The 13,022-nt window shown below is 50.8% G+C and overlaps 1 protein-coding gene across 1 annotated transcript; it reads right to left on the bottom strand.

Annotated features, from left to right (window-relative positions):
• Positions 1-749: 749 nt before the first annotated feature.
• PCARE (photoreceptor cilium actin regulator) lies at positions 750-12,759 on the bottom strand. Its single transcript, XM_031655522.1, has 2 exons — positions 9,063-12,759; positions 750-3,578 (listed from the first exon to the last, which is right to left on the bottom strand). The coding sequence occupies exons 1-2, from the start codon at positions 12,746-12,748 to the stop codon at positions 3,380-3,382; spliced, it is 3,885 nt and encodes a 1,294-aa protein (XP_031511382.1). The 5' UTR covers positions 12,749-12,759; the 3' UTR covers positions 750-3,379.
• Between the last annotated feature and the right edge of the window lie 263 nt (positions 12,760-13,022).

A 13,022-nucleotide genomic window follows, 5' to 3' on the forward strand; every position in this document is an offset into this window, starting at 1 on the left:
GGAGTGCAATCAAGCCTGCAGTGTCCAGGGTCCTCCATAAGATTGAATTAGAGTGCTCAGTGAATTAACTGTTTGCTCCTCTTCTTGTGCGATGCATTTTTAATAACATTTCATAAAAATGTCTGGATGGATTGATGGAGCTTTATTTAAACCTCAGGTAGGCACGGGGAGTAGACAATAGTGCAGTATAACATGTTCTGTTAATACAGGCCCAGAACACGCGTACTTTATGGCAGTTCAACTGAATCTTTGATGTGGGGCTACTTAAAAATATATTACCTTTGAAAAGACTTCCTTTGAAAGATAGAGTGGGTGCTTTAGCAGCCTGTAAGCCGTCAACCAGATGATCAATTGACAAACACGTCAGCACTTATAATTCACTGCAGCGGCTCCTCTGATACATGCAAACCACTGGTTTATTTCAGAAAAAGAATGTATTTCTCAAAATCCCTTTCATTCACATTGTAAGGTTTATGAGGCAAGTCTTGTCAATCCTAGGCCCTTCACAGTGAAAGAAAAGTCTCCTTGGTCTGTGTGCCCTGTGTTTCCTTTCAACATGGATTATTTTAGGCTCTGAACTGGGCATACGATGTGAGGAAGGAAGATAGATACTGCTTAGAGTCAATGGCAGCTCGGACCGCAGCTGCGGAGGGAGGTTGTATTTCATCTTGAAGATTGTGTTTATACTTGCAAAAAACTATCACTGTTCTGCCAGAAAATGATGTTTACTTTCTTTTTTTTTTTTTTCCCTCCATGAATTCTTTTGATGGAAGCAGAAAATTGTGGTTTTTTTTCCCCCTGGGGTGGAGCTGTTTACAGTGTCATTAAAGTGTTGGGTAGGCTCAGTACCTCCCTCTCCACAGCTCTGGGGTCTCCATGGTTGGGAGGATGAAAGCTGTGCTCCTCCAGGGTGGAGCTGGCCCGAGTAAGAAGATGGGTATGACGTGCACCCCTTAGATGGATCTGTGGTGGGTTCCTCCTTCTCTGTATCCCTGACGGTTCTTGGTTTCTAATTCTATGAAGAAAAAGTGTAGATTCCTGCCATGCATGCTCACGGAAAGCACGGTTGTTCATTTGGGACCCCTCCTGTGTGTTCTCCATGACACTGACCCCTTCAGTGGTGGAATACTCTGCCTGGCTCCTTGCTGCCCCCGCTAGCTTGCACAGCCACTGCAGGGGGCACCTGGCCACCCTTTCCACTTTCTACCCTGCCCTGGATTTGTAAGATGAGGCCCTTTATGGAAGGAGGCCTGGGCTGGAGACTCAGCCTTGCTTCCCCTCACTGCTGGTCTGGCTCCACTTCATATCCTGGTTCCAGTAACTAAAATGTTTCTAATTCCTGTGGTTACACCCCCTCATGGTATCCCAGTTTCACCCACTGTGTCCCATTCCAGCCTCCCTGCAGCTGGGGAACAGCTTTGTTTCCTCAGACCTCTAGGAATCCTGCCCCTAAATCCTAGCTCAGGCAGGGCCCACTTTCTGAGCAGTCCCACCTGAAGCCACTTACCTGTGCGCTAACCTCAAAGGCTGCTCACACTGTATGTCTCCTCACTCAGCTCAGTGCCCAGCTTTCCTAAGGCTCACCCCATGGTCACCCAGTGGTCTGCCCAACCATTTAGGGAGAATGCCCAGATATCTGTCAGGCAAGTTTCCTGAGCCTGGTCCATTCTCATGTGTTTACCTCGGCCCCTGCCCTGCCTGGGTGGCTGGGCTTCCCTCATTGCCTGCAGCCCAGGCAGCTCCTAAGTGTCCACCCAGCAGTGGGTGTGGCTTGGCTCTAGAATCGCTGGCCTGGGCACTGCCTGAGCACTTCTCTGAGATGAGGGCGACAATAGGAGCAAACGTGAGCAGAGAGCTGCGTGTGCATTTCCAGCAGAGGGGCGGGTTGTGGCCCCTCTTGGTAGTTTAATCAGCTGTTCTTTGGGTGCCTTTGAATAATAACTGGACAAGTCGAGGTGGGATTCATTTACTCAGTCATAGCCTCTCTCTGGGGGAGGTAGCTGGAGTCCCTAGGGACACAGTTTCACAAGTTTTTGAGCCCACAATCTCAGCAAGAATGGGTTTGAGGTCTGTAATTTCTCCAAACCTTAAAAATCAGCTTTGCAGCAGATCTGGAGGATCGTCCCTTAGCTGTACCGCAGTGGGTAAGAATTCTTGTCTTTTGCCAACCCATTGAGCCGGCATTGAATCACCCAGTTACTGCAAAATCTTTTCTAAACAGAACGTACACCACAGCCTCCAATGGAAACATTCCAAGATTGGCAGCAAATATCTAGCTCATTGGCAGAAGCAGGTTTTTGGCATGAACAACTGTTTTTCACTTTGATTTCAACTCCAGCAGAAGTTCTTGCAAGATGACCTGGGAATAAAGTTGGCCAAGAAGCCTCTGAGGGGAGATCGGCGTGTGAGTGCGTATGCCTTACCCACGCTATCTTCTGTGCTCCAGCGCCCACGGCATGTAGAGAATGGGCTGCCTTGTTTGGGAGGCTTAGTTCACCTTACTCAGTCGAGAAGCACGTAATGCGTAGGGCAGTGAGAGCATTTGCTACACGCTTAGGCCGAGAGGCAGCGTGGCTGGTATTGTGAGCTTTCAGCTTTGGGTTTAAAGCACTGAAACTGAGCTTGGGAAGGAGGAGAGGACAGAGGACAGGTGGGGCTGTGTGTTTTAATCCCAGCTCACTCAGCCTTCTCATTTTGGGAGCCACGCGCTTCTAAACAAAGCTCTCAATAGGGGCTTCAATGCTGTGCCACGACTTAACCTTACAACAAAGAAGCTTTCCGACCATTTGCGCACCCATGTCTGCTTTAGGCAGGTGGAGTGACGCAATACTTATGGGCAATGGAATGTAATAAAAAGAGCAGAGAGATTCTAGCACCAGACTCATCTGTGCAAAATTTTGCTCTATTCTCTTCTTAGCTATATGACCTTGAGCAAAACGCTTGAGGGGGCCTCTCCCCACACCTTCGGTTTTCATGTGCGCAAAACTGGAGAATGCTGTCTGCTTCATTCACCGTTGTGAGGCTTCAGTGATCTCAAGGAACGAACCCAGTTAAAACCCTATCAAGCATGCAACAAATACATTCTCCACTCCCCACCCCACCCCAAAATTAAGGCCAGCACTTGAAGGATTAAATACTGTCATTGTGGGGTCTAAAGTTCTGGTTAACCTTTGAACCCCAAGGCAGAGCAGGATCTGGGACTGAAAACGGCGCTTGTTTAAAATTCAGCAGACCCGCTGGGCAGTGCACCTTCCAGGCCTTTCCAGGACACCTCGGTAGGAGTTTGGTTTGCCCACCATCTCTGGGTCAGGCGGGACACTTGGCTGTCACACTTGGCCTTCTGGGGTGACTGCATGAGTGTGGCCCCCTCGTCAGCCTGTCAGGACACCTCCTCTTGCTGGGGCTGCGCCTCTGGCTGGGATTTGTCCTGGATGTGGCCGGCGCGAGGCTCTGGTTGCAGCCCGTGGCCCAGCACACAGAACTCTGGGGGAGATGCACGCCTGCTGCTGCCCTGCAGTTCAGGGGAAGAGGGGCTGCTCCCCGGCTCTGTGTCCTTCTTAGGGCTCTCCTCGCTGCTGCTGCCGAGAGAAAGGACAAATGCAGGTCAGACACTCCTCTGCTGCTCCTTCCTGCCCCACCCCTGTCCTCCATTCTCCCTTTCTGTCCCACCCCAGCCCTCTCCCACAATTGTGCCTGTTCACTCTGGGGGCCAGGCCTCTGCCCTCTATACCAGGCTTGCCAGGCTGGTGCCGCCCTTGCCGTGTGCCTGCAGGGGTGGGCGCTGCGGGAGCTGGGGTGACAGGCTGAGTCTTGTTCTTTCCCCTGAAGCCCTGGATCCTACTGCTCTGAACAAAGCAACTCCCTCAGAAGCTCTGGGAGCTGGGCCTTAATTTTGTTTTTGTTTTTAAAGCACTTCTTGTTTAATAAGGGCTAGGCTTAGCCAGTTGAATTAAAGATAACAACAACAAGGAAAAAAACTGGCTTCGCGCAGCTGCCACCCTTTTCCTGAATTGAGAAAAATGCAAACAGCTTGGCCCAGCCCAGGCCCCGCATTTGGCTGGAACAGAGCTTCTCAGCTGGGGAGTGACACAGCTAAGGGGGACTTTGCATGGGGAGGGGACCCCCACAGGAGCCTGAGTGGGATTTGGCATGCCTTAGGAGTGCAGAATGGAGGGTGGCCCTGAGCATGGAGCAAGCTTCTGCTAGCAGGGGACCCACCCAGGAAGCCACACTGGCCATCTGCTGGCAGGACAGCCTGAGGCTTCCCAGAGTGGGGATTAGAGGCTAGCTGCCTGGGTTCGAGTCCTGACTCTCCGGCTTATTAGTTCACCCCTCTGAGTCTGTTTCCTTCCGTATAAAATGGAAGTAATAGGCTGGGCGTGGTGGCTCATGCCTGTAATCCCAGAACTTTGGGAGGCTGAGGAGGGTGGATCACCTGGGGTCAGCAGTTCGAGACCAGCCTGGCTAACATGGTGAAACCACATCTCTACTAAAAATACCAAAAATTAGCCGGGCATAGTGGCAGATGCCTGTAATCCCAGCTACTCAGGAGGCTGAGATAGGAGAATCGCTTGAACCCAGGAGGCGGAGGTTGCAGTGAGCCGAGATTGTGCCATGGCACTCCAGCCTCTTGGGCAACAAGTGTGAAACTCCGTCTTAAAAAAAAAAAAAAAAAAAAAAAGGAAGTAATAGTACGCAGCTCATCAGGCACTCATAGGTATCAATATTGGGTGAAGCATGGAAGACCCTTGGTGTACTGTTGTATTAATAGCGTAAGTGCCCCAGAGGTGGGTAGCGATACTATGGAGCTGCATTGTTGAATGAATAGGAAGTCGCACTAGGAAAGGACTCTAGGGACCACGCCATCCTACTACAGGGACTATGAGGCCTTGGTCAGAGCTCTCAGTCAGTTGCCTCAGGGCCAGGACAGGACCCCAGTTCCGCACATGCACAGGTAAGAAGGCATCTCTCTGCTTGCGACAGCACATTCTTGCCTGATCTGTGAGCTTTATTGTGCAACATGCTCAGCTCTGTGAAGTTAGGCTTACATGGGATGCCAAACCACTGGAGAATATGTTTGCATTTGGATCTGAACACGATCGAGGTGGGTGTTAGGAGTTGTGGGTAAGCGCGGTGGGCGCTTAGACCAGCACACAGCTATGGTTGTCAGACAGGAAGGAACCCAACTCACTGTGCCTTGGAGCCAATCTCATCTGTGTTGGCCTCCGGCCCCATCACAGGTCCCTACAGGAGTTCAGGGCCCAGGGGCCACTGGGCTTCTGATCCAGGAGACTGAGTAAAGGCGGCAGAGCGTGCAGGCCTGGGCAGTCCAGGCCAGGCAAAGGCTGAAAGCACCACATTGAGGGGAGAAAGTCTGGAGCCTTCTTGAATGCACACAGTGCCCCAACATCCAGAGACCTAGAGGCTGGAACCCCCACTGGGGGATCTGGCACATAAATAACAGTTGCAGCTCAGTCATTGAGCTTCCTGGGTAAGCCTCCAAGGGCTGTTCCCAATCCCCAGGGCCCCAAGATCGGGAGATACAAACATCATCCATTTTCTAAAAAGGGGCTCCTGCCTCGCACGGGGTGACTGGAAGGGCAGGCTGGTTCAGCTTGCAGGCCTGCCTCAGCTGCAAGACATCATGGGTGTGGTTGTGTCCCTGCATGTCCCTGCTTGGGGAAACAGCCCTTTCTGAGCAGCCTCTGGCTCCCTGGCACTGGCTTGTTGCATGATCTTGGGGAAATCATGCCTAGTCCCTGGTGTTGTTTCCCCATATGCAGGATGGCAGAAAAAAAAAGCTTGCTATTCACAGGGTGACAAAGGCCTGACGCGCTTACAGCAGGTGCGCTTCTGCTCCCGGATGCCAACTTTATACCTGGGGGCGGGGGTGCTGGGGAATGAGCACTTTCCCATCACATGTTCACAGTGTGGGAAGGCTTAGAGTTGTGTGGTGTCGTGAGAGGCAGGGGAATGGTTGTAAGTCATTATATAACCTTCCACGTGACCTTGGGAAGCCTCCTGTTTATGAACCCTCTCTCTCTCTCTCTCTCTTTAAATTCTTCTTGAGATGGAGTTTTGCTCTGTCACTTAAGCTGGAGCCCAATGGCGTGATCTTGGCTCACTGTAACTGCTGCCTCTCAGGTTCAAGCAATTCTTGTGTCTCAGCCTCCTGAGTAGCTGGGATTACAGGCACGTGTCACCATGCCCTGCTAATTTTTGTATTTTTATAGTAGGGAAGGGGTTTTACCATGTTGGCCAGGCTAGTCTCGAACTCCTGACCTCAGGTGATCTACCCACCTCAGCCTCCTAAAGTTCTGGGATTACATGCGTGAGCCACCGCGCCTGGACATCCTCTCTCTTTCAAGCCACTGTTACCTCCCCACCACCCCTGCCCCAAGTGTTGAGATTCAGGACATAAAACAACCTTTTAGCTGCCCTGTTCTGAGGAGAAGCCTGAAGAAGGGCATTATTTTCTTCTTGAACAATTTTATGTTACTTTATTATTGCTCCTGCTGTTTTAAAATGTTAGTGTTTTTAATTAATGCCATTTTATTGTCCCTGTTCTCTCAAGCTCTTCTCCTGAAGGGCACAGTTTTAGAAATCTAATAACTGAATAAGTGGCTTGAATGAGGAATAATGCATTAACATTTATAGAGGTTCTTAGATGAAAACCACTGTACTGTAGGAAGCTCATTTTAGATTTAAGAAAAGAGCAATGTTACATTAAGATTCTTGCAAAAATAATCAATATTTCATTTCTTTCAAGTGGCTGGGGAAGTTTAACTGTAATAATGCACAACTTTCCCGAGATAATATCTTTATTTAAAATTGACTGCCGAGTACTTTGTAAAAAATTACCATTTGTGCCTGGACAGATTGTGAAGTCTGCAACACATATCACTCTGGCAGAAATTAACTGCTGATTTACACAGTCGTGGGCTATGCAAAGATAGCAAGGACCAGTGTCAGTTGAGCTTTGTCTGATCTGATATCAAGACACATTGATAAGAGTTCTTCTCTAATAGACCTCAGAATTTTTTTTTGTTATTGTTTCTACGCCAGTTTGGGTAAAGGCACATTTCCCTGTGTATTCTGTAAAATAACCACTTGAGCATATGAGTTCTTCTTTCAGTGCCCAGCAATGGCTACACTTTGACTCATGCCCCATTGCGGCTGCATGTCCGGGCCTGTCTGTGCGGCTGGGCCAATGACATGCACGTCTGTTGCCCTGATGAGAAAGGCACACTTGGAACTCAGTCTGCCCGGGGAAGAGGTAGCAGCCCCACCCCTGGATTCTGGCACTCAGCACTCATGAAGACTCTTGTTCTCACTCTACAAACTTTTGAAGTTAGAGGAGAAGTGGAGCCATGTCCCTGGGGATATGGGAAGCCACACATTTATATTCCACGCCTCCAGGACTAGCCATTCTCAAAGTGTGGTCTGGGGGCCCCTGGTTATTCCTGAGACACTTATAGGGGGCCCATGACGTCAAAACTATTTTCATCCTAATACTAAGATGTCACTTCTCCTTCTCACTCATTCTCTTGTGAATGTAGGGTGGAGATACCAGCATCTACATGAGGTGTGAGATCCCAACAGGTTGACGATGGAAGCAGAGCTGTGAATCCAGTCATTTTATATTAAGCCAGATGCTAAAAAGATTTGAAAAAATGTACAACAGTGCTATTCTTTTCCCTAAATTTTTTGTTGTTGTAGAAGATACTCTTTTCATAAAGACACATGCATGCAAATGTTTATTGTAGCACTATTCATAATAGCAAAGACATGGAATCAACCCAAATGCCCATCAATGACAGACTGGATAAAGAAAATGTAATACATGTATATACCATGGAGTATACTATACAGCCATAACAAAGAACAAGATCATGTCTTTTGCAGGAACATGGATGGCGCTAGAGGTCATTAATTATCCTTAGCAAACTAACCAAATACTGCATGTTCTTATAGGTGGGAGCTAAATGATGAGAACTCATGAGCACAAAGAGGGGAACAGTAGACACTGGGGCCTACTTGAGGGTGGAGGGTGGGAGGAGGGAGAGGAGCAGAAAAAATAACTATTGGGTATTAGTACCTGGATGATGAAATTATCTGTACAATAAACCCCTGTGACACAAGTTTACCTACATCACAAACCTGCACATGTACCTATGAACCTAAAATAAAAGCTTTAAAAAAACTAGACAAAAGAAAATACACACTTTTTATAAGAGTATATTATTTGTGTTAACATATATTTTTTTAAAAAATAATATTTTACATATTTCTCAGTTTTAACTTCCAATACAGTAAACATTGATAGATACAGCCTCCACACACAAAGGCTCTTTTGGGCTCTTAATAACGTTAAAGGGTTTAAAGGAGTCCTGGGACCAAATAGTTTGAGAACCTCCCAACTAGATGCTGGTCTCCTGCGGGGAACCAGAAACAAGGGGAGCCAGTGAGCCAGCCATAGGGGCAAGCCTTTTCATCTCAGCTTCCCCAGCTGTAAAACACGGGTTGTGTGGGGTTGAACTAACTTGAGTGTTTTGAACTTTATTATTTTATTTTTTTGAGGTATATATTTTAAGTTCTGGGATACATGTGCAGAACGTGCAGGTTTGTTACATAGATATACATGTTTCATGGTGGTTTGTTGCACCTATCAACCCATCATCTAGGTTTTAAGCCCCGCATGCATTAGGTATTTGTCTTAATGCTCTCCCTCCCCTTGTTCCCTACCCCCCGACAGGCCCCGGTGTGTGCGCCTTTCCTGTCCATGTGTTCTCATTTGAACTTGATTTTTTTAATACAGCAGGGCCTCTTTTCAATTAAAATCTTTCTTAGGAAGCTGGAATGTGTAACAGATAAGAGCCCAGTAACTCAAGGTTGGAGAGTAGGGGAGCTGGAACTGCCCCCTATACCTCTTTTTCCCAACTGCCTCTTCCCTTTGAGCACAGTTTGAAAACTACTGGGACCCAGAAGATCCTAAGGCCCATGCGCTCTGTTCCTCTCTATTCCAAGCCGCTGAAGGGCAGTGACCCCAGGACACTCCTTACCTGCTTTGGCTGAGCTGGGATTCACAAGAGGTGCTGGTGGGGTTCAAGATGGGAGGCTGCGGTCGGGCACCCGGCTGGCGGTCAGAAGCTGTCCTCCTGAGGAAAGGCAGAGGGTTGAGGGCACACAGAGCCGCTCTCCGCTGTGAGTCTGCTTGCAGCCAAGGCCCTGAGCTGTTCCTCCAGCATCCTGCTGGGTTCCCGAGAGGGCCTCCAGCCTCTGGTGGCAGCGATGGTGGGGTCAGTGGGTGGGTTGTTGAGAGCGGCGGTTTAGCTTCAAACAGAGAGGAGGTAGCTGGGCAGAATATGGAATGTGTGTTCCCAGACACTTTGGCTATGACTGCTTGGCTGTCTTCAGAGTCTCTTGTTTCCTTGTGCCCCTGAGAAGGGGACACTGGGGGTGATGGGGAGGGAATCGAGGAAGGGGGGCTTGCTTCTGGGTGCTGGGTTGGAGGGCCAGAGACGTTGCACTGAGCGGATGCACTCTCGGGGGGAGGGCTGGGCAGCTTGGGCTGGTGCGATGGGGAAGTTCGCTGCTTTGTGGTTGGAGGGCTTAGCACCCTGGGGCTCACGGGTGGGCTGGGAGCTCCAGGGCTGAGTGGTGGACTGGGGGGCGTCTGCACGGCAGAGGGGCTTGACTGGGCAGGTCTGTACGAGGAGGGCAGGCTCCGGCGCCTCTTGTCTGCTTGGGGCACCCAGTGTGTCCTCGTGGGAGAGGCCTTTCTGCCCACCGCGGGGCTTCTCTCTCGGCTCTGCCTCGGTCTGGCCAGGCTGGATTCTGAGGTCCTGTTTTGTCCAGATGGAGGGCTGGAGTGGTGCCAGGTAATGGCTTTCCGGGGCTGCCTGTAGAGGCTGGCAGCCTTCTCTGCCTGACTCCAAGTCCCACCCTTCACCTCTGGGCTTTGGCTGGTGGCTGGTGGGCGGCTCAGGTCCAGGACTGGCTTCCTGGGCTGGCAGCTGCTCCTGCCACTCCCTGGCCCTGTGCTGCGAGGCTTGGTGGGGTTGGCGGTGCTCTTGCTGGGCAGCAAGTCCAGGGGGCTCACAGAGGCCCTCAGCTTTGGGGAAGCCCAAGTTCTCCTGGTGGGGCCAGCCTCTCCCGGCCCTGGCTCCTGGGTTTCCTCGGGGGAGCTCTCTGTGGACTTGCTGCTTTCTGGAGACTCCAGAGAAGCGAATGATTTGTCCATCAGGACTTCCAGGGGCGGTGGAGGGAGGTGCTCGGGGTTCCCCTCCATTTCACAGCTGAGCTCCTCACTCTTGGCTGCTTCTGCTTTGGGCAGAGGGGGAAAGATAGGTGCTAAGGGCTTCCAGCCTATGCCCATTTTGAGAGGTTCTCTGCCTGATGCTGGAGAAATTTGGGACTTCGGATACAAAGGGGCAAGGCCCCTGTACATGGGAAGTCTCGGCGGCATGATGCAATTCCTGAGGCAGGGACTTGCCCCAGAGTCCTTAGAGTCCCCCAGTGTCCTCAGACTGTCTGTGGGACTGAAAGTTTCAATAAGCTTCTTGACGGATGTTCTGGTGGGACAGCCCCTGACATTCCAGTCTGTGGCCTCGGCAGCCTCACTGACATCTGATGGGATGGCATTTGGAAGCTTCTCAGCTTTGCCCTGTTCGTCCTCAGGATGGGGACTGCATTTCTGCAAGATGCTCTTGTCCTGACTAGGCAAAATACTGAAGTTCTTGGTGAGGGATGCCTTGAGCCTGCTGGTGGTGTTGCTTGGACTGACCTTGCAGGTGCCATTGGGCCACACGGCTGCTGCTCTGGGCTGCAGAATCTGCTCCTGGCTCTGCTCCTGCCCTTTGGCACCCAGGGCATAAAATGCCTCCAGCTTCTGACTGAGGTCCCTCTGGACCCTTCGCAGCTCCTGAAGGGTGGGGTCCTCCACGTGACTCTGGAGACATGACTCTGACTGGGACCTCCTCTGCCTCTCAGGGGCCCTCCTGCTGCCACTGATGGTGCTAGGTCTTGGGGGGACCACTATCCTCCCCTCCTCCTCCTCAGACCAATCCTGGTGCCCAGAGGGCACAGGGACAAACTTGATCCTTTCGCTGATTGCTTCCTTCATCTTCAGAATCATTTCCTGGGCCTGGAGGCTCCTAAGCCTCCTGGTGCGGGCCTGAAATGGGCTTTCCTGGTCAGCAGGTGAAGATCGTGGCCTTGAATGTGGAGTTTTTTCCTGCCAGACACACAGACTCATGCTGCTCATTTCGTCTTCCTCCTCTGGGCTGCTGTCCTCGCTGTCACTAAGAGATGGAGCGTCCATCAGCCTGGAGGTTTTGGAAAGATGTGGTTCTACAGAGACCCCAATCCCAAAGGAATCACATGGGGTGCTTGTCCCCAGCTTCAAAGGCGGGGAGGTGATATTTTCTGGGTTTGTACTGGAGAGGCATGGGCTCCTTGCTTCATCCTGTGCTTGTGGCTGAACCTTTGCCATAGGAGCCCCTGAGAGCAGGCAGTCCTGGGGTCTGTCTGAACCCATACAGAATGGACTTTGCTGCCAGGCATGTCCGGACTGCCTAGCTTCTGTGTGGGGTGAAGTCACCGACTTCCATTCTTCAGGCTCTGGTGCAAGGTCCCAGCTGGTTTGCTTGCCCAGCTTGTCCACCGACTGCACAGACTCATTGTCAGCACCAATGCCACTGTCCTCAGAGCATAAGGGGAGACCCTGCACCCCAGCATCACCACGGCCACTCGCCAGGCTCTGTAGCTGCCCCAGAGTCCCCAGGAGGCGTTCATCCACGTTCCTTTTTGCGCTCAGCTTGTTTTCCAAGTGGGTTGCAGTGGAGTGGAGGTAGCTGCTGGAGCCCTCCAGGAAGCTGTTGGTGAGCAAGGCCACTGTGCCATTGAGCACCTGCAGTTTGCTGACTGTGTACTGCAGCAGCTGTTGCAGGAGATCTGGTTGTTCCTGGGGCTCTCTTTTCTTCAAAGGCCAAGCCAGATCCTCCCTAACTTCCTGCAGGAGTACTTCTCCATCTTTGGAGATCTCCCCCAAAAGCTGGCTGATCTCCTCAAAGCACAGCAGCAGGAAGCTGACCATGGGCTGCAGCAGCTCCCGGGTCTGGGTGGCCTGATGGATGATGCACAGAATTGCTTCATATTTGGAGAGGCTGGAGTGGAGATAGGTGTAAGCGTGCTGGTGGGCCTTTACCAGGGGCTCCGGGAAGTCCACTTTGCCTTCAGACTCATGAGCAGGGTGGATGGTTTGGTAGCAATGGCTCTGTTTGCTTGACGTGTGACATTTTTGTGTCCTTTTCCATTTGGAAGTGTCTTGGGTACTACTTTCCTGACTCTCATCTCCAGAAAAGTCTGCCCCTTGTGATCCATGGGAACCCTCTGTCTTGAACAGAATGTCCTTAGCCATGTGGCTTTGTGATGTGTTCAGCTGGGATGAAGAGGTTTTGGTTCCTGAGATCAGTCCTTCCATATCTTTCCTTTTGCCTGAAGCAGGATCTCCCATAAGCTGACAAAGACCTTTAGCTGTGGTTTGGTTCCTCCTGGAACTTGGCTGCTCCTCTGCCAGGCCCTCCCCAGCGTCATAGCAGGTGGAGTTTTTAACCAGCAAAGGGATGGAACCTCTTTCACTTCCGCCCTGACATCCTGGCCGAATTGCTTTGGGCTTTTTCAAGAACTGAATGCCACTCTTTGCAACGCTGTTTACGATGTCACTGTGTGAAGGTGTACACCCCATGATTTCAGCTTGTAGTCATCTTCCACCCACAACCTTCACAATTTTCCAAGAATCATGTTGAAATAGGAACAAAAGGCAATCTTACTAGTCCATCCAGGCAATTTTCAGGCCAGAATCCTTTGAAGTCCATGGTACAATATCCTAAACTTGGAACCAGCTTTCTTTATTTTCATGGTCCAAATGTGAAGAGGGAGTGGTACCTGTCGTCCTGTTGTTGTTCTAAGTTTGGAACCCTGTGCTGTTAGTGAGCAGCAGGACAATTCTGAAGGCCCCC

This window comes from Papio anubis, chromosome 14, assembly GCF_008728515.1.
Source record: "Papio anubis isolate 15944 chromosome 14, Panubis1.0, whole genome shotgun sequence".
Classification (NCBI taxonomy): Eukaryota; Metazoa; Chordata; class Mammalia; order Primates; family Cercopithecidae; genus Papio; species Papio anubis.